Raw genomic sequence first — 20,135 nt, forward strand, 5'->3', positions numbered from 1 at the left:
GCCTGATTCCAGGTAGGGGTCTCGGTAACTCTATCCCGGGCAGGGTGAACTGTTCCCTCTGTGGTCTTCTCATAGGGGGTTTCTGAATCACTCTTTGTCTGGTCTCTCACCCAGGACCAATTTGCTATGGGAGACTCTACCAGGGGGCAAAAGCCCCTAGACAACATAGCCCCTGGGAACGCTGGGATACACAAATCCCTCCACCACGATAAGGTAGCAATTTGCGGAGGGGTAAAATTTGATTAGAAAAATGCACTGCAGGTAAAAACCATGAGCCGTAATATTGAATCACAAGAATTAGTTATACTGCTAAATTCTTGAAAGATAATTCACCAAAGTCAACAGTTATCTGAGCAGCCATCCAGATTCAGTACAAAATATAATCTAAACTGCTAAAATTGTTCTTCAATGAAAGAATAAACAAGTTTACTTTAAACATTTTTAAAAAGTGCATTTTATTAGCCGATACTGGAATTATAATTCCAATATTTACATGAGACTTGAACTCATTAAATCCATATCAATTTTAAATTGTTTAAGAGCTTTAGAGCTAGAATAGTACGTAAAACAGAAGCAGTATGTAAAACAGAAGTATATCTGTGCCACTATGTACATGTCACATAAGCCACTAAAATGTTACTTCTGTGAAGGTCACCAACTTTCAAAATAGATAAACTTGGATGGATTACCGTGAGAGGAATCACTGTAGAAAGAGAGAGACTTTTTATAGGGAAAAAAATATGAGGACATCTCACATTCTACTGTGGTTTCTTTTTTTTCCTCTAATTTGTCACTGCATCAGCCTGTCCCTGGAGAGAAAAAGGGAGCTTTAGGGATGAATGAAGAGAGAGAGAGAGAGAGAGAGGTACATAATTTGAAAAGGGAGAAGTGGATGGAAAGAGAAATTGGGAGTAGGACATTGTAAAGGAAAGCACTGTGGCTGAGGATTTAAGGGGACGAGCCTGTGGGCCTTCAGAGACAAGAATTAATAATAAAACTCTAATTCCCACTGTCCTCCTTTCTTTTTTTCTTGTCCTAAATGAGTCTGTCTGCCATAGTCTCACTGTGTCTTTATGGTAGCTTTGAATTCTCTTTATCCACTTTCCCATTCATATAGCCTGTTTCTCTCACCAGGTGTTTATTGTAGTTCCAGTTCTTAACTTGTTCAGTTGTTTGAAATAACTACACAATTCATGTTTTTTGGGTAAGTTTGAGGCTGTCTCACGTTGCCTTACAATTAATTGTTTGCCATTTCTTTTCACGGGCTGCACACATATTGAAGTTGTACAGGTTAATGAAAAAAAAAAGTATTAGTGGAATTAGGGGGATGAGTTCTGCTGGTGGTTTGTGAAGCAGGTGATGTACAACATCTTTAACATGTTTTTGTATAAAAGCCACAATCAAGATGATGATACATTTGTTTAAATTAGCTATCATGGTTTGGTTGTGCTCAGGAATAACTGAACCCCAATAGAATTTGTAAAGAGAAAGTGTAGGTACTGAGCATCAGGGACAGTTTAGATTGAGGGATTGGGGAGAGCAGCCACCTGATGCTGGTGCCTCCATAAGGAGCTCTGTATAGAAACAAAGAAAAGGAACCATCATGTAAGGACAGAGCCATGTATGGCATATACCAGTAGTAGATAGAAGAAGTGGCTGATATCGATAAATTCTTCTAATGACTGGACATAGATGGACTGCTCTGCCATGATTAGATCATGGTAATAGGAACAGGTTCCAAGCACAGGATCAATAGAGGCTGGGTTCTACCACAACAGACAAGACCTTGGAAAAGATGCCCCAAAGGTGTTCCCTGGCCAGCTGAGAGATCTTTGCAGCGTGTCACCCAGGAGGTAGCTAGGAAGCATCCTAATCAGATGCCCCAAACACCTTAAATTGCACCTTTTGACGTAGAGGAGTGGCATCTCTACTCTGAGTCCCTCTTAAATGACTGAACTCCTCACCAACTCATTTCTGCCGCTTGTATTTGCAACCTCATTTCCGCCTTTACTCAGAGGTTGAAAGGCAAGCCAACGCAGTACAAAAGTTCTCTTCTGCCGTGCCCAATCCTAGTTTTAGATCAGCCCTTTGAGTATTTAATTATGTCCTATTTTGGTCTACCGGTTACCTTTAAGTCTGGTAGTCAGTACTTTTTGACTTTGATGTGTCAAGCTATTTGTTATTCAGAGTACTCTACCTGTGTTTTTGTGGGATTTTTCCATATTCGGGCTTCCTCCACTTCCTCTACTCATCATGCCTGTGTGCCATCCTGGCCTGTCTCCCTGATGGTTTAAGAGACAAAACCTGCGCTTTATGTAAATACAAATGTTTCTTATTTGGTGGAAGCAGTTGAGGGGGAGGGCAAAGGACCAAGAAATTAGGGTGGTTTACAGGCATGTTGAATAACTGAGGCTTTAAAATCCAAGCCAGAAGTCTGAAGCTCTTGAACAGCTGGATGAGTTTAAGCACAACCAGTTGGTTTCATTTTGTGATATCTCATCACAAATGCATCTCATTGAGCAGAGTTGGAGGAAGAGGTATAGTACATGCTAGATAATAGCATAGCATAATCATCTGGCTCCAGCTGGGCATCTCCATATTTACTGGTTTAAATCAAAAAAAAGTTTCTACATTTTGACCATACACAGATGTTAGAAACCTAAATAGTGGGAGGTTGTGCATTGAAAGTAAATTGTCCAGCCCAAAGACGTTCCACCTCCTGTAACAAAAAAGGAACAGTTCCCTTAGTATGGGTAAGTACTATTGAAGTTTTTGTAGGAACTTTTCTGCCGCTGTAGCACCCCTCACTGATCTCAGGTCAGTGAGGCATGTCAAAGGTCAGATTTGTTTAGTCACCCAAGGGCCAGTGTTGAGAGGCTTTTTTTCATTCCAGAAAGTTCAATGTATACGAGTTCAGCGTATCTGTTGTTGAGAATCAGACCATTGCATTGATACGTTCTGAGGTGGGTATTTCATAATGTACACTGGCCATAAACCACGATGATGGTCAGAGGGGTGATAATGATCCATCTCTGCCTGCTTAGTCCTTCGTCTTTCTGTTTGGTGTAGGAGACAGGCTGGCTATGAAAGGCAGGTGTTGAGAGAGGTTGGATTGAGAGAGAGACTGTACTGCCATAGGATTTAGTAAAGGGAAAAACTAAAAGAAAACAATCCTATGCAACTACATCATGCTATAATAGTTGTTCACATAAGGATGAACAGATGAAAAACTTAACTGAAGTAAAATTTCATAAAATGAATAAAACATGAAGTCAGGTATATTAATACGTGAATGTTCAAATGTAATCAAATTTTCTATGTTAAGAATAAGAGAAAAGAATAAAACGTGATGAAGTGATTTTAATGAAGTAACCTTTGCCTTAGTATGAAGTGGTTGTATGTTATTGGGTGTCCAGAGAAGACAGGAGAGAGAGGGAAGCAAAGGGCAAATGAGTATAAAAGAGGTGCCTGGGAACATTCTGGGTTATTTTCTCTAGTTCTTGCAATGAGCAGAACACATCATCTGAAGATAGGCCTGGGGGGTCCAAAGTTAGAAATTAGAGCAAATAATGCTGGCCCGTCAGTAGCTATCAGCTGCCTCTGAAGTCCCACAGGCTAACCAAGCCCTTTCTCAGCCTCCGGTGACCATCATCTGGTTTGGGGGTTATCACAAACTTCAGCTATGGAGGTCCATTCAGACTTAAGTCCCCAGTCTCCATGTCAAAGATCAGCTGGAAATGGGAGTTGAAGATCTCACTCACTGGGGCCTCTGCCAGGCAGGCATCTGTCGAGCATCCTCCCCCTCCACGTGATCAAACTCACTACTAGGTAGTGATCAGTTGACAACTCAGCACCTCTTTTCACCCGAGCAGAATGTTTCTCCTAAGGCCCCGAATTATGCATGGTCAATAGCTTCTAGATTAACATGTTACCAATAAAAACCCTAATGTCTAATAATGTATTTTCCACACCAGAAAATGCAGCCACATGATGATAAGATTGGGCTGCAGCCTAGTGTCCTGGTGCCACGAGCACTTTTTGACGCTCTTAGAATTGAACATGATTTTTGTTATAGACACACTGTGGTTTGCACAGGAGTCACAGAACATTGCTCGGATTCAGATCCAGGCCGTTCCTCCTAATCACTCCCCTATAGGTCTCACTGTTGTTGCACACATGGACGTTTAAAGTAACCCCCAGGTGGAGCATTCTCAAGCACTCCACCCATGGACTCCAAGAAGGCCAGTTAGATAAGTGGAGATGACAGTCAGGACCCATTTCCTGACCCAAAGGCGCAGGGAACAAACCCTGTCATCCACCGGGAAAAACCCCAACTTACAGGCAGCCAGCCGAGGGGATACCCCCAAGGCATACCCCAGCCTGCTGCCTCTAACCAAGGTCAACTCCAAATTGAGATGTCCAGCCCTTCTCCAGGAGGCCACATCCGATCCGGCCGAGGGGATGAAGATGGGATAGAGACACGTGGATAAGGGCCAGAGATTAATAATAGGTAATGATTAAATGACAGGCAGACACTGTCCCCCCAGAGCTCACTTACTGAAGGAATATAGTGTTCTGCCATTTAACAGCACTTCTTTCCAGGCGCCTTTTGTAAGGCTCTCCAAGATGTCTCTTATGGGAATTTGAATGCAAACTTTTCAAATGTTAAACTAGGCCTGTGTCCTTGAAACATTTCAGTCTGGACAAAATAGTTATTTGCTATTATTTCACTGCCTTTTATGCCTTCTGTTGATTTCCAGTCCACATTACAACAGTGATGCTCTAACTGAAGACAATGAAAAACACATTCCTGACATCCCATAGTGTGAGTTCAGATAGAAAAGACCTTAAAGAGGTTGTTAAATGCTGCTGTTTGTTTCTTCTAATCACACTTGTGTTTTTTTCCTCTCATCTCCTGTTTGCTCAAAGTTTCTGAGGGGGATTTTTTGTCAATGGCTAGAATTGAATCTTTCATTTACTAACAAAATCTGTTAACCACTACACCATTTGGAGGCACCAGTTTCAGATTGAACTCATCCATCCATCCATCCTCTTTCACTTATCCAATTTGGGGACGTGGGGAGAGAGCCTATCCCAGCTGCCATAGGGTGAATTAAATAAATAAACGAAAATCCATATTGTAACGGAGTTCATCATTGTGGTAAAATTAGTGAGAAGTGCACTGCAGAAACACAGAATACAGCAAAATTTAGCAAAAACAAATGTGTAAAACTGAATAATGTTAAACTGTTGTTGTCCTTCATGGATTTATGAAACAGAAGCAGAATTTAATGTTGTAGACCTTCACACTGACTGTAGACTATTTTTCAAAATTATTTTATAAACATTTAAATGTATAATTTACAAAGCTTGTGTTTTCAGTATTTGTTTTTCACAATTAATAAATATCTTTGTTTTTTCTTCCTTAGGTGGGAGGAAGGGACAATCCTGCCGTTGACCCCATAATCCATGGCCTAAAGGGTGTGGTCCATCATGGTGAGTGGCAGGTCCAGTTAGTGCTGAGAGAGGAAGGACTTCAATAGTGTAGATATTCCCTAATATATAAAATCAAGAGAAAACATATTTTTGAAATCCGTCAAAAATCTTCTTTTAAACTAAAAACAATTCTGAGGATAAGGATAACACTAACAGGTGAGGCGAATCACACACTTCATCAGGGCACCTGGATGAACACCAACTTTTTTCCACTTGATAAAAGTTAACGTGAGGGTTTCAGGTGGTTAGGGACAAATGCAATTGCATGGCAGGATGCTGTAAATCAGGGGTGTCAAATTCAATTGCACAGGGGGCTAAAACTCAAGGCAGACTTTAGGTCGCGGGCCAAACAAGATAAACATTTATTGAACACACTAAAACAATGTTTTTTAAACATAAATATGAATAAAAACAGACAGGAATATTATTCCAGGTCAGCAAAGTGCGCTGACTTGGTTCAACATTACTTGGCAACCGGGAAAGTGAGGCAGGTTGCACTGGTGCATTTGTGACAGCTTCACTTGAAACGCCTTCACTGCATCATACATGCCATTTCTCCTCCTGCATCTTTACTCCCATCCTGCGGACTAGTCCGCTTTTTTCACCGCACAGCACCGGCGCTCCATCTGTTGTAAGTCCAACAAGTTTGTCCCAGGGCAGTTTCATGTCGGTAACACTTTGACAAACGTTTTTAAAAACGCCTTTTCCTGTCGTTGTCCCGTGCCTCGATTTAATGTTCAATATTTCCACTCCACGGATGAAGATGGTCAGCTGTGCAATGTCCATCATGTCTGTACTTTCATCCACAGCCGAGTATGCAGTGAAGTTTTTGCTTCTTTCACACAGCTGTGTTCTTAAATCAGTGGCCATCTCACAAACCCGATCAGCAATCGTATTTCTGCTCAGGCTCACATTTGCCAAAATCTGCGTTTTGTCTGGACACAAGACGTCGCACAGCTTTATCCTGCAGCTCTTCAGAGCGGTACCGGGCTGCTTTGGCTCCTCTGCTACAATAAAACTTGCTTTCACAACAGCTTCACTTTGTGATTTTGCTCTGGTGACAAACGTCTGCTGAAATGTCAGATTCTTCTTTAGCTCTTCTACTTTCTGTAGTTTCTGCATTTGGGTTTTTCAGCTTATCCTGACGTTTTGTCTCGTAGTGCCGTCTTAAATTAAATTCCTTAATTACAGCCACATTAGCTCCACTACTAAGACACACGGTTTACCAGCATGTCTGTAAACATATATTCAGTCTCCCACTGGCGCTGAAAGGCTCTGCTTTCAGAGTCAACTTTTCTCTCCACCATTGTGAGCGGCGAGCTTCACAATTACAGAAGTTTGACTTGATTGACGGGGAATGTTCCCAGTTAGCCTAGCGTTCAGCAAGGAGGCTGCAGCGCTGCATTATGGGATCTGTAGTTTGTATATTATTAGCGCCTCATATCGCCGGGCCATGCGTAACAATAATAATACATCTCGCGGGCCGGATATAAATGTACGCCGGGCCGGATATGGCCTGCGGGCCTTGACTTTGACACATGTGCTATAAACGGACCAAACTTCAGTCAGGAGAACAACTGAGACAATCCATCCACAATACGAGGTTAGTCATTAATATACTGCAACCAGAGGTGGGACCAAGTCATTGTTTTGCAAGTCTCAAGTAAGTCTCAAGTCTTTATCCTCAAGTCTCAAGTCAAGTCTCAAGTAATGTCAGGCAAGTCAGAGTCGAGTCTCAAGTCACTGGTGTAAAAGTCCGAGTAAAGTCACAAGTCTGAAATTTTGAATTTCAAGTCCTTTCGAGTCTTTAAAAAAAAAGAAAAGAAAAAAGTATGTTGCAGTTATGCTAAATGTAAATATTAGACCATGTAATTTTTAAATCTGTGTTTTTCTCAACACATGACAAAATAGTGAACTTAGAAAATATACACAAATTGTGAAATTGCACCTCTTTAAAATGCAGCTCAATTAAACCTAGCTCCAAGAATAATTTTCACCGACAGTTCTGAGATAAGCTGCATGTTATTCTTGGATGCGGTTGTAGGACCGGTGTTGTGCCAAAAAGTGATTGTCTGCCAAAAACTGATTTCCGGTATTTGCCAAAAAGCGATTGCTCATATTTAAAGTGCTATAAGTAACTTGTTGGGCTATAATATGTTAAACATATGTCAAATGCATCCCTTATGGATGACATAAAGTCATCTTCAGCCACAAACAACATTCGTGTAGCAAGATACAAGCCGCAATCAGTTTTTGGCAGCGACTTTTATATAACCTTTATTTATGCAGTAAAAAAAATCTCATTAACATTAAAAATGTATTTTGTAAGAGTAAGTTGCCCAACAGGACAGCAGAAATGGCAGCAAATATTACAATAGTTCTGTAAAAATATTTTAAGTGGGGATAAAGGACCGGATTGGTTATAATGTAAGTACAAGTTGTAAAGATACTTAAAAAACAGATAATTTTTTAATTCTTTATGTAACCCCTTTGTATCCCCTGTTCACCGAAGTCTATTTACGAACATACGTAAAGATATTACACATAAAAAATACACAGAAACACTGGAAATCAGTTTTTGGCAGACAATCACTTTTTGGCACAACACCGGCTTTAAAATCGCATGACAAAAATATCATATACATTAAAAAAACTGCATCACCAACGTAGCCTGGACAACATTTGCTAGTTAGATGAAGTCAGCTATCTCATCGTAGCATATTTATATGCATATTTATAATTATACGGTTCTTGTGAGTGCATACACTCGTGAAGTTTAGTAACTTCAGGTCACTGCAACAAGCCCAGGTACAGTTTACCGACGGATGGGTGCAGGACCTTGAAATGCACCGTGTAGAACGAAAGACCATCGTACGTATCATAAGTTTACCAGTCTCACAAATAGTCTTCATAAATACACATTCGTTATCCGTTTATTAATATAACCTTTGAGCTCAACAGTAATTAATTAGTAGTGGAAATAATTTCTGGTAGCATCACAGAAATGTAGCAGTGACAATAATACTGTATGCTGTAATCGTACTGGGCAATTAGTGATACAAAACAACTGTTTTATCCTGTGAATAAAAGTATATGTTTTTGTCAATGTACCATAATAACAGAAGCGAAACGCAATATTGTGTCAGGACAATTCACTATTTATGCACAATAAATAAAGGAGCATAGCGCGACAATTTCTGTTCAGCGCCAGACTTGCTTGTAACCTATATCACCAATTATGTTATGAAAATGACGCATTAACTACAACAGCAGACTGACCTTTGTGGAAATGCTTGGAGCAGACTAACCTGTGAGCTGGAGGGTTCTGGGACGTTATATTTGATCTTTGAATGGCTGCAATCCAGTCGCCTCTTTGTTACTTCAGAAACATGGCTCGAACAATTTCTCTTCAACGATGTAATCCGATAACAACCGATCTCTTTACCCGTCGGCTTCCCGTGGCTGTCATGCGACCGGCTATTGCAGTTAATAATACAACAGCTTCTTGACATTTTTGTGTTTCTTTTTATCGCTGTATAACTGATTTCAATTGAAAGCCTGCGTGCGCTAGTACCGCTTGCCACGAGTTCCCAGAATCCTTTGCGGTTCTACCCGTGAATGACGTCACATTTTCAATCTCTATATAATATGCATGTTAAATTTTATATTTGGGGTAAAATATCAAGTCTTTTCAAGTAAACCGGTTCAAGTCCAATTCAAGTCCCAAGTCATTGGTGTAAAAGTCCAAGTCAAGTCACAAGTCTTAGAACATTTTTTCAAGTCAAGTCTAAAGTCATAAAATTAATGACTCGAGTCTGACTCGAGTCCAAGTCATGTGACTCGAGTCCACACCTCTGACTGCAACAACATGGGAATAGAGCCGCTGTGATAGAATTCAGCATGAATGAATCAATGGTACAGAAGTGGAGAAAGTGCAGTTTTTGGCTTTCCCATATTCCAAAAGTGCTTTGCTATTACTGTCGCTATTACTGTAATTTGCAGATGATGTTTGCAGCCGCTGCAATGCTTTCGACTAAAACAGGTGCAGCTTGATGACACCATCAAAATCTCTACCGTTGGCCAAATTTATATCGTTTCTACCGTATACCGTTTACACCGCCCACCCCTACTGTACAGCCAAGAAAACCAATCATAACGACTAAGGCAACATGTGCATATTGCTGCTCACCTGAACACCACATTAGCAGGTGTCCTGAGTTTATTCACAAAACAAAGGATGAGAAAATAAACTGGATAAAGAGAAACACATGGTGGTGGCGTTGTGCTAGGACTCTTCAGGCTGCAAAGTGTGATCTGAGAGAAGACTTTGTCACCTGCATGGGATGACATCTACAGATCCTGTGTGAGGTGAATCAGAGACCTGAACTAACTGAAGTTAGTCCTGTAGTGAGGACATTGTACCTTGATAGACCTAGTGACTGTTCTAGTGTACTGTTAAAATTTAAAATAAGGCTCAAATCATACTCACCTTATCACGACTACTGCTCCAGTGAGACCTGGTCCATATGGATCTCCTGCAGCGGTCAAAACCCGCTTAGGATGTACACTCCAAGGTCCGATCACAAACTTACAACCCGAGGACAGTTCCACGCATGCCCAGTGTTTGTTCACATCTTTCAGTTCAGATTCAGGAGATCCATTCCAGCACATCCTCGTGTCCGCTGATGGCTCTGAATCCGTTCAGCTACCTCCTACTCTACCATCAGCAGTTTCTATGTCGTCGCCTGCAGTGCCGCCATCACCAGACTCACTGCCTGTGGCTGCCATTCCGCCAGAGGTCACTGCACTTCCTGGTCCTAACTCACCTGGTCCTGTCTCTACCAAGCCCCGTACATTGTGCCCAGTGCCTGCAGAACTGCCTGACGATTTGCAGTTATGTGCCTGCAGCTGCATCCCATTCGGTCGGCATTTGGACCTGCTTCGCCGCCACCGCTGGCTCCACGGTCGGCCCCCTGAACTGTTTGGCCTGCGTCGTCGACCTCTGGGTTGACCTCCTGAACTGTCTGGCCCGTAGAAAAGTAACACTCCTAAAGAGCCCAGATGAGCGCATCAGAACTGTAGAAGTCTTAGTGCAGGACAGAACCTATATCAGACCTGTGGCGTGTCTGATTCCTCTGCCCCACTTCCTGACAAAGGTCAACTCTAACCAGTTAAACATATTTCTCGCTAGAAATATGGGGGCGGCTGTTGTAAAGACTCACCTTTCAGCACACTTCACCAGCTGCACCTTTTTTCTTTTCCTCACCTTTGATTGGGTGTGGTGCTTGCCCTTAATTGCACTCACCTGTCACCCGTTATATAAGGACTGCACTCACCTACCGCTAACTCTTTCTTTACTCCCACATGGGGCGGCAGCTGAGGTGAGTTTCTGTTTGAGTCTCCTGAGTTCATCTATTATTTTGAGTTACTGAGTGACACACTTTATTTTCTTTATTTCCTTTCAGTTAGCAGTCCATGCGTGTCTTTCCTTTTGCTCATTATTCAGTAAAACAAGAAACTTGCAAGTGATTGTTGACTGTTCATTCTCATCCTGACCGAATGAACCCATGATGGTAACAAGCTCCAACCTCCTCCGAGCCTTCCTTCAAAACATAACCCTTTCCTGACTGATAGATTCTCAGTTGCTTCTTTAGATTGTGGCATGGTGTGTTGCTTTTTGAGATCTTTTAGCCTCCTTCACATTGTCAAACAGATCCTGAGTGATGCGTTGATTCAACAGGTCTGCCAGTAATCAAGCCTGAGTGAAACTGAACTCAGCATTCCAACAAATGTCGTTAATCACAGTTACTTCATGATTTAACAAGAGGGGCAATTACTTGTCCACACAGGCCCAGGTGGGTTTGGATAACTGTTCTCCCATAATGAATGAAATCATCGTTTCGAAAATGCATTGTGTGTTTACCTGTGTTATCTTTGTCTAATAGTCAAATTAGTTTGATGATCTGAAACATGTAACTTCTAGAAACATTAAATATACCGTAATTGTCGGGCTATAAGCCGCTACTTTTTGCACAAGCTTTGAACCCTGCAGCTTTTAGTCAGGTGCGGCTTTTCTATGGATTGTCCATGATTTTTGTGATATCGTAAGACGATTTGTTTTGTTTGTTCCGCTGTCGTACGGCACTACGTTGCCTGGCGGAAGGGCATGTGATCAGACACACAGTATCGGGGTTCAAGAGTGGTATGTTAGTCACATGTCCATCCGCCAGGCAACATAGTGCCGTACAAGTAGCGCGAAAAACAAACTTCAAAGTAGCGCTACACGTTCAGCCGGAGGCGTGGATGACGAGCAGCGATAAACTTGCGAAAAGCAAGTTATGCTCAACTCCACCGGTGGAATCTGACAGCGTGGAAAAGTGTGAAAACATCCACGATCACCAACGGATTTCGAAGGGCTGGACTGCTGCATGATGGAGAGGAGGTGTCAGTGGTGTGTGACATTTTTAAATACGATGAAGGAATACAAGACAGTCAAAAGGAGTTTCATAGAGCTACGTGCACGGGTGAGTGATCGGGTGATACTCACAACCGAGGCATTGCAGTCAGATTTATTTATACCAAGAGACAGTTGCATAGCATTTCCTGTTTTTCAAGCTTACTTATCAGCATGTGTGTGTGTTCTGTGTGTGTGTGTGTGTGTGTGTGTGTGTACGTGACAGGATGTAATGGCATGTGATACAAAAATATATGAACATTTTAATACATTTGAAAGCTTTATAACGGAGGTATCTTTTAATAATAGACATCTGCAGTTTAAACTTAAAAGTTACTTCTATCAGGAGGACACCGCCACGGCCCTTCAGAGGGTGTTCAACTCTGACACTGACAACGAGGATTTGTTTGGTTTTGAAAGTGACAACGAAGGAAAGAAGCTGAGAGTGGATGACAAAGCCACCCTGAGCCTGTTCGTATCCGACACTGGAGGAGAGGACTTTGGTGGTTTTAGTGCGCAGGAAGAAGAGAAAGATGGTGAATGACTGACTTTTCTTCTTGTTAAAGCCGTGTCACTGCACCTGAGCCTAAAAGGTAGTCCGAATCTATTTTTCTGGTGCGCTGTAGGTTATTGTTATGTACTACATTTGTTACTCATTTATGAAGCACAGTACATGTTTCGTACTTGTAATTATCGCTACTTTTACATATACCTAAAAAGTTATGCAAATATGTACCCGTAACTTGTTTTTCAAAATATTAATAAAAGGGATGTGTCTCCAAACAGCCATCTCTTTCCTGACAATTCCCTTTGTGCATATTCTCTTACATATGATAAGTCAACATTGAAACACCTGCGGCTTTTGGTCAGGTGCGGCTAATGTATGTACAAAACAGGATTTTCCCCTGATTTTAGCTTGTGCGGCTAATATTCAGGTGCGCTTTGTAGTCCGGGAAATACGGTAAATGAATAACCTGACAAAAGAAAACCACATGGTCCTCCCAACCACCACAACTCATGTTTCTCATCATTCCTGGATATCATTGCTATAATGAACCTTTCCATCTGTAAACCTGCAAACCCTTGCAAAGACACTGGGTCCCTGTGTTTGCTATTAGAACCTTTCATTCAGCCTTTTAATTTCACATTGATGGTGCAGGGACATTCACTGGCTACCTTGCAACAAACTGCAAGGCAGTTTGTAAAAGAAGCACAGGTGTCTTTTTTGTTATGGTGTCTTCTGCCAACATTTTTCTTCTCTTTTTTTTCATCATCTTCAAAGCTTTTTTACCCACCCATGTTCTTGGGCATTTTGTTAAAGAGTGAAACACTAAGTTATGTCAAAGTTGACAATGTTACTTCAAGGCTGACAATCATATGTTGTTTTCTCTGTCATCTCTTGGGGATGCTAAATTATGAAAGCACAAATCAAAGGAAATCAAGACATTATGTCAGGGTCTGGGAGGGTACCTGCAGGTCTCCAACAGCGGCCCCTCCTCCTTTAGGTTCGGTTGCTCCTCCCTGGCTGACCACCTGTGAGCAATTATTCCGGCAGTATATCAGACCTGCGCTCTCAACCATTCATCGCCTGAGTATCTGCTATCCCCATAGGTAGCACCTGGAGTGGAGGTCTTGTCTCCCTCACTCCCGCCTTCCTGCACCTGGGCCGCTTGCTGCTGATACGACGTGGCCTGCCGGCCCACCACTCACTTGCCTGCCTCCCCACATCTCGACCGCTTCCGGGCCTTCCGCCCCACCTGTCCCCCCCACCTGAAACCAAGTAAAGCAACTCAATTCAACTGTGGAGGATCGTTGATTGTCTGCTGGATCCCACTGACCGTGATCTCCTCTTATTCCAGTGCCCCGGCCCCTACCTAGTCCTGTTTCCGCCTCCCCGCTGCCTCTGCTGTTCAGCCGTCTCCTACAGGTGTCTAGGTCACCCTCCGTTATCTTAGATTATCCTACGCGCCACTAGTGTGGTGGCGTCATTTTGTTTTTTTTGCTTGTGTTTGCCTGTGGGCGGAAATAAATCCTTTGTTCCCTTATCGTCTCGCTTCCGGGTTGGTTTCTGCACCTGTGTCCATCTCTGTTACCTCGTGCCGCTGGGCCGTGACACATTAAACCTAAAGGCTCTGAAGCAAGTCTGAACCCTTGCCACTTCAGTTTGCAGGGAAATAAAGCTTGTTATATAGATTATATTGCATTGATTGAAACTATCTGTCCTACTATCTTTCAAACAGAAAAGGAGACCTTTCTGGAGCCATTTGTGCTTAAGGACCTGCTGCCATCCTCACTGGGAAGTTATTATCGTTACACTGGCTCTTTGACCACTCCACCCTGCAGCAAGGTGGTAGAGTGGATCATTTTCAGCAGTCCTGTCTACTTCTCTTACAAACAGGTAAGAAGCATGCCAGTAATACAGCTGTGTCAACTTGTTTCCTTAGTTATATAAGAATAACACCACTCATTTAAACATATTGCAAAACCTTATTTTTATTCTATGTTAATGCTGAAGTTAATTAACCACAACTTATTTTATAAAATGTAAAAAATTCCCCTCTCTCCTCTGCTGGCGGTCTATCCCTTAAGCTCGGGTTCTCTACTACGGGCCTGTGAGCATGAGGGTCCTCGTGTCCCCTTTTCCTGATGTTGCTGTCATTTGCTATGGCTACGTCTAACACTATGGCCGTCTTCCTCTCCTCCACCCCTACTATGTCCGGTTGGTTAGCCATCATCAGTTTGTCCGTCTGTATCTGAAAGTCCCACAGGATTTTAGCACAGTCATTCTTGACCACCCTAGTGGGTGTCTCCCATTTTGGCTGCTCTTGCTCCTCTTTCTTGGGTTTCTGCTGTCTGAGGTATTCACTGAGCATGTGGTCAGTTGTCTGATGTACTCGTGGATGTTCATTGTCTTATTCTGGATGTGGTTCTAGCGTACAGATTCAGTGTGCTGGATTTGGGGTGAAATCCTCCATGAATGGTCAGGAGCTTGTTATCCCAGCAGGATACCTGATCACCAACAGGGCATAGGTGTTGATAACCCGGATCTTGTTCTTGCCATTCAGCTGACTAATCAGGACTTGCCTTACTTTCTGCAGGTACTTGGTGGTTGCAGCTTTCCTAGCGGCCTCGTTATGGTTCCCATTTGCCTGTGGGATTCCCAAGTACTTGAAGCTGTCCTCAACAATGTTGCCTTCTGGTAGTGTGATGCCCTCAGTTCTGACTACCTTTCCTCTCTTTGTTACGATCCGATTACACTTCTCGAGTCCAAATAACATTCCAGTTTCGTTGCTGTAGATCCTTGTGGAGTGGATCAGTGAAGTGATGTCCCATTCGCTCTGGGAATACAGCAAGATATCATCGATGTAGAAGAGGTGGTGTTACTTAAAGCAGTTTCACTCCGGTTCTTTTTTTAATCGTTGGGTCTCCAGAGACGGCACCGGACTGAGTGGTTATTTCACAAAATCTTTATTCATCTTCAGTTACGCATGCACCTTCTAGAAGGAGGGACGTTCAAGGCTGGTGTCCCTCTGCAGATCTTCACTTCTTTGTTTTGTTACAACCAGCTTTATAGAAGCGACCCCATCATAAAACCCACATGATGTGTTGTAAACTCTGTGTTTGTATATGTATGTGCAAGCACGTGAGTGCCAGTGTGTGTGCGTACCTGTGTGTTTATGTGAGTGTACGTGAGTGACTGTGCGTGTGGGTGGGTGTGCGTCGCCACAGTTAAAGCACAGTGTGTCTCTGTGTATGTGACTTCCTACTGGTCATAAAAGTCCATCTCCCCTCACCCAAGCTACACCAAATTCCTTTACAAAACATACAAAACACAGTTAACATATTACAAGCACTGAGACCCCCACTCTGCATCCACTGGGCCATTGGCCTCTTGTTGTCTTACTTTAACAGCTAAGCATGTGGAGGGTCTCCTGCAAACCTACTTCTAAGTTATGACAATTATAAGCTTTTCACGTACTAGCATTAGCATCCCCCATCTGTAGCTTCCTGTCTCCTTTTATGACAGGCTGACACCTGGTGTGCATAAATTCCTCTCCCTCTACTGTAGCTAAACCAAACTGAAACCCACAGACAAATCCTTCCCTATTCCTCTGATCTACTGCTGGACCCTTTCATCTAAGCAAATTTAACACATTATATTCTAATAATTGTTTTCTTGTACTCACAGTGGCTGATATCCTTAGACAGTCTTGTTAATGATCTCATTGAGGAGGTCCAGGCCTATGCAGAACAGCAGTGGGGACAGCGCATCTCTTTGGTAGATCCCGCTCTTGATGGTGACGTGTGCTATAGGCTTTCAGTCGGCCTCCAATGTTGTTTGTCACATCCCCATTGAGTTCTTGATGAAGGCTCTAAGGGTCCTGTTGATCTTGTACAGTTGTAGTCATTTCAGGATCCAGGTGTGGGGCATCGAAGCATAGACCTCCTTGTAATCAATCCAGGCAGTGCACAGGTTGGTCACTCTAGCCTTGCAGTCTCGGGCAACTGCTTTCTCTACCAGCCGCTGATGTTTCGCTCCTCTGGTATTCCTGCCAATTCCTTTCTGTGCCCCACTCATGCATTGCATGATCCGGAATGTATTCACTATGGAATGTGAGAAGGAAAAGTGTGAACAAAGCAATAAAATCATTTACAACTTTTGTAACTGACAGACCTCTTACTTTTAAAGTAAGAGGTCTGTCACGGTGTGAGCCATACAGACTGGACCCAGAGCAGATTTAACACAGAAGTGGAGCGTACATGACAAGAATTTATTACAGTGAGTGAAACTGTGGAACAGGGTTCATACGCCTTTTTCAGGGTCAAATTCAAGCAATGCCATGTGAAAATTAAGACAAATCATCCTAGGTGAACAAATCAACTTGTTAGAGACATTCTTCTCCTGTTGATAAAAAAACAACCAAAAATAAATGAGTCTTCTCATCAGATATTGATGCTTCTTTCATGTGTGACAAAAAATAGGAGACAGATGTTTGTTTGTTTGTTAGTTTTATTGGGAATTAACTTAGCTTCTCAGATGAGAGGTGAAAGGTCTTCAAGCAACTTAAAAAAATCCAGACGCTTTTCTTCCCAAGCTCCTTAGACTACAATGACCTGGATGACTGAGAACCTTCACAGACACATTCTATAGTTAGTATCTGAAGTCAGTTTTGTTAATGATCTGGCTGAGGCTAGCCTCCAGTGTTGTTCTCCACATCGCCTCATTGATCTTTTATAGTTCTAGACATTTCAGGTCCACGTGTTAGAGACTGAGTCATAAGTGTTCCTGTAATCAATCCAGGAGGTGCACATGCTGGTCAGTCTGGTCTTACAGTCTCTAGTGACTGTTCTATCTGCCAACAGCTGGTGTTTTGTCCCTGTAGTGATTCTGCCAAATTCCTTTCTGTGCCCCGCCCATGTACTGAGCAATGTGCCTGTTCATGCTAGACACTATGATGGCTGACAGGTTTCTTTCATGTTGTGCTGAGTCAGGTAGTTGACTTTGGGATTAGGACTGCCCAGGCTTTCATTAGCCATTCTGGTTGTGTCTCATCTATTAGCATTTTGCTCATTTGTGCTGCCAGACAGTCATGGAGTGCAGTTAGCTTTAGCCAGTAGATGTGAATCATGCCAGGGCCTGTTCTGTCCAGCTCTTAGACAAAGACTTGCTCTTGGATGTCTGCCACTGTGCTTTAATCTGTTCTTAGATCCACTAGCCACTGGACATTGTTGTCCTCTGCTGTATCCTTCTCCCATATGCTCAGTAGAACAGGACTGGTTCATCTCCAGTATTGGTGGGGCTGTTCTCATATTATTCTCTTGCCATTGACAGTATGTTTTGGATGGTTCCATGGAGAACATCTGGTATAGCATCCTGGCTTCAGTAATTGTGCGTCCCTCCATGGCTATGCCTCCCCAGACCATTACTGACCCACCACCAAATCTGTCATGTTGAGTGATGTTGTAGGCAGGGTAACATTTTCCACATCTCCTTGAGACCCTATCACATTTGCTAAGGGTGAACTCATACTCATCTGTGAAAAGCACAGGGCACCAGTGGTGGACCTGCTTATTCTGGTACTGGAATTGGCAGGTCCACTACCAAGAAAAATGGTGGTATTGGAAAGTCATGTCCGTGTGTATTTTTATCTGATCTGTTTGCTCAGGATTTGACAGAGACAGGCACCTGCTGGTCCTTGATGGGTCGTGGGAGTTCTAAACTTTGAAATAGTAACACAGCTCAGGAGTGATCATATATATATATTGCACAAGGAACAGAAATCCTACAGAGGATGCCTAGAGAGAAGATGGATTGATAAGAGGCATGGTGGTAAAGTGGTTTGCACTGTCGTCTTGTAGTAAAACGTTTCCTAGATACTCGAAAAGGAAGGTTCCTGCATATCCTGCAGTTTAGATGGCCTGTGTATCCCTGTGAATGTTTCCTTCAGGCACTCCTGTTCCAGAGACAAGCATGTTATATTAATTGGTTATTATAAGTGTATAGAATAACATGCTCTGCTTTGAGTGGTCAGTAAGATTAGAAAGGCGCTATATAAAGAAAAGTGCATTATGCCTGCAAGCACAATAATCTGCAATGTAACTACATAGTCTGAAAATAAACAACTTAGAATTAATTTACTCTAAGCTACCTGATCTCTTAAAAAATAAATCATGAAAAGGGTTAAACTTACAAAGCTGTCTCAGTGAAACAGTGGCAAGTCCCATACACACAAAGTTTTCTATCACTGTTTTGAATGGGCAAGACAAGTATGCAATAATCAAGTTTTTTGTTCTAAATATTAATAAATGTTGAATTGATATTGAGATTTACAAAGGGTAATTACGAGTTGTTCTGGGTTTTTTTTGTTTGTTTGTTTTTTTAGGACAAAGCATTTAAAATAGTATTTAACAGTTGAAGTGTTTATTGTCATGTGTCCAAAGGAAAAGAAGGCATTTCTCTGTGCAATGAAATTCGTTCTTTGCTGTCCACACACAGATGCCGATTAACATGTAAAATAGAAATAAAACATAAAATACAAATGGTACAAATAAACAAAAGAAGATAAAAAAGAAGACAATATTAAAGTGTGAAACAGAGATCTACAAAAGAGCTATGAGCTTAATATGCAGGGTGACTTGATGTGCAAAAAATTATTATTACTGTTCATAACAGTTGCAATGGTTACACAAACCTGTATGATAAATCCTAGAAGTTCGAGGTTTGTTTGTTTGTTTGTTTTTTAAATCACTGTGGCTGTTATTACTCCGTGCTTTAGGTAAAAAGTGACCTGAGTGATAATTTTCTCCAATTAAGTTGTAAAACCACTCTGCTGTCTGAAAATGTGTTAGATAACTCCATTCCAAATTGATCTGTCCTTCCGCTTTTGGTGTAGACATTATTATAAGGGAAGATTTGGCCTTAATCATACTGTCAAAGCACGAAATATGAACAGTATGGAAGTAAGCATTAAATAAAGAGCCCTGATGTTAAACTTGCCCTGTGCCTTCAGTAGTTTATACTTTAAAACTGTCAAGGTTTTTCTTTGGGAAATGCAAAGATAACCATTGTTCAGTTCAACTCAGTGTTATGTGTGACTTGATGTTATTTACTACGTTCATCATATTGTAATTGTGAAGGAAATCCTGTGTAACCAGGCCAGCTTGAGCAGAATAACTCAGCAGATGCTGCGCACTTAATGGTGTGTGTGTGTGTGCGCGTGTGTGTGTGTGCGTGTGTGTGGTTTTATAGAAAGTACTTTGAGCTCCAAAGTGTTGAGAAAAGTGCTCTATAAATAAAACATAAATTGAGTATTTGGTACCACAGATGCATCATTGTCTTGCACACACTCAAAAGTGACACTAATCCTCTGCTAATAAGCTACCTCCAGAGACTCCTCCTTGAAGTGACCCCTTGATCCCTAATGAGAAGGAAAATCCATCCACCCTAATTATTAAGCCCTGTTACTTAACATAAATAAGAAGGTGATCCGGCATTAAGACTACTGACAGAACAATATTTTGCCCATGTTTATAGCAATAACAAACTTTTTTTTTTTCTGGTCCACTTGGTAAAGAAGGTCCTGCAGCAGCTACACTTCCTGTGTCCTGAGGAAAATAACCTGACCTTCTGCCACTCCTCATTTGAGAGCGTACTCTCTTACTGCCTGGGTGTTTAGTACGCAGG

The 20,135-nt window shown here is 42.1% G+C and overlaps 1 protein-coding gene across 7 annotated transcripts in view; it reads left to right on the forward strand.

Annotated features, from left to right (window-relative positions):
- Positions 1–20,135, forward strand: part of LOC147329773 (receptor-type tyrosine-protein phosphatase gamma-like) — a 407,188-nt gene that overhangs the window by 286,356 nt on the left and 100,697 nt on the right. For all 7 annotated transcript variants that reach the window (XR_015129015.1, XR_015129017.1, XR_015129018.1 and 4 more), the window contains exons 6-7: positions 5,430–5,496; positions 14,191–14,348. Coding sequence is in view for 3 of the 7 variants with exons in the window: in XM_086291106.1 (XP_086147232.1) it covers positions 5,430–5,496; positions 14,191–14,348 (225 nt within the window). In the remaining 4 variants the exon portion in view is untranslated. The remainder of the gene's footprint in view (positions 1–5,429; positions 5,497–14,190; positions 14,349–20,135) is intronic.

Source organism: Aulonocara sp. 'chitande type north' Nkhata Bay, linkage group LG5 (assembly GCF_057382095.1).
Source record: "Aulonocara sp. 'chitande type north' Nkhata Bay isolate Kocher_YH1m ecotype deep benthic linkage group LG5, A_spYH_male_GT1.1, whole genome shotgun sequence".
NCBI lineage: Eukaryota > Metazoa > Chordata > Actinopteri > Cichliformes > Cichlidae > Aulonocara > Aulonocara sp. 'chitande type north' Nkhata Bay.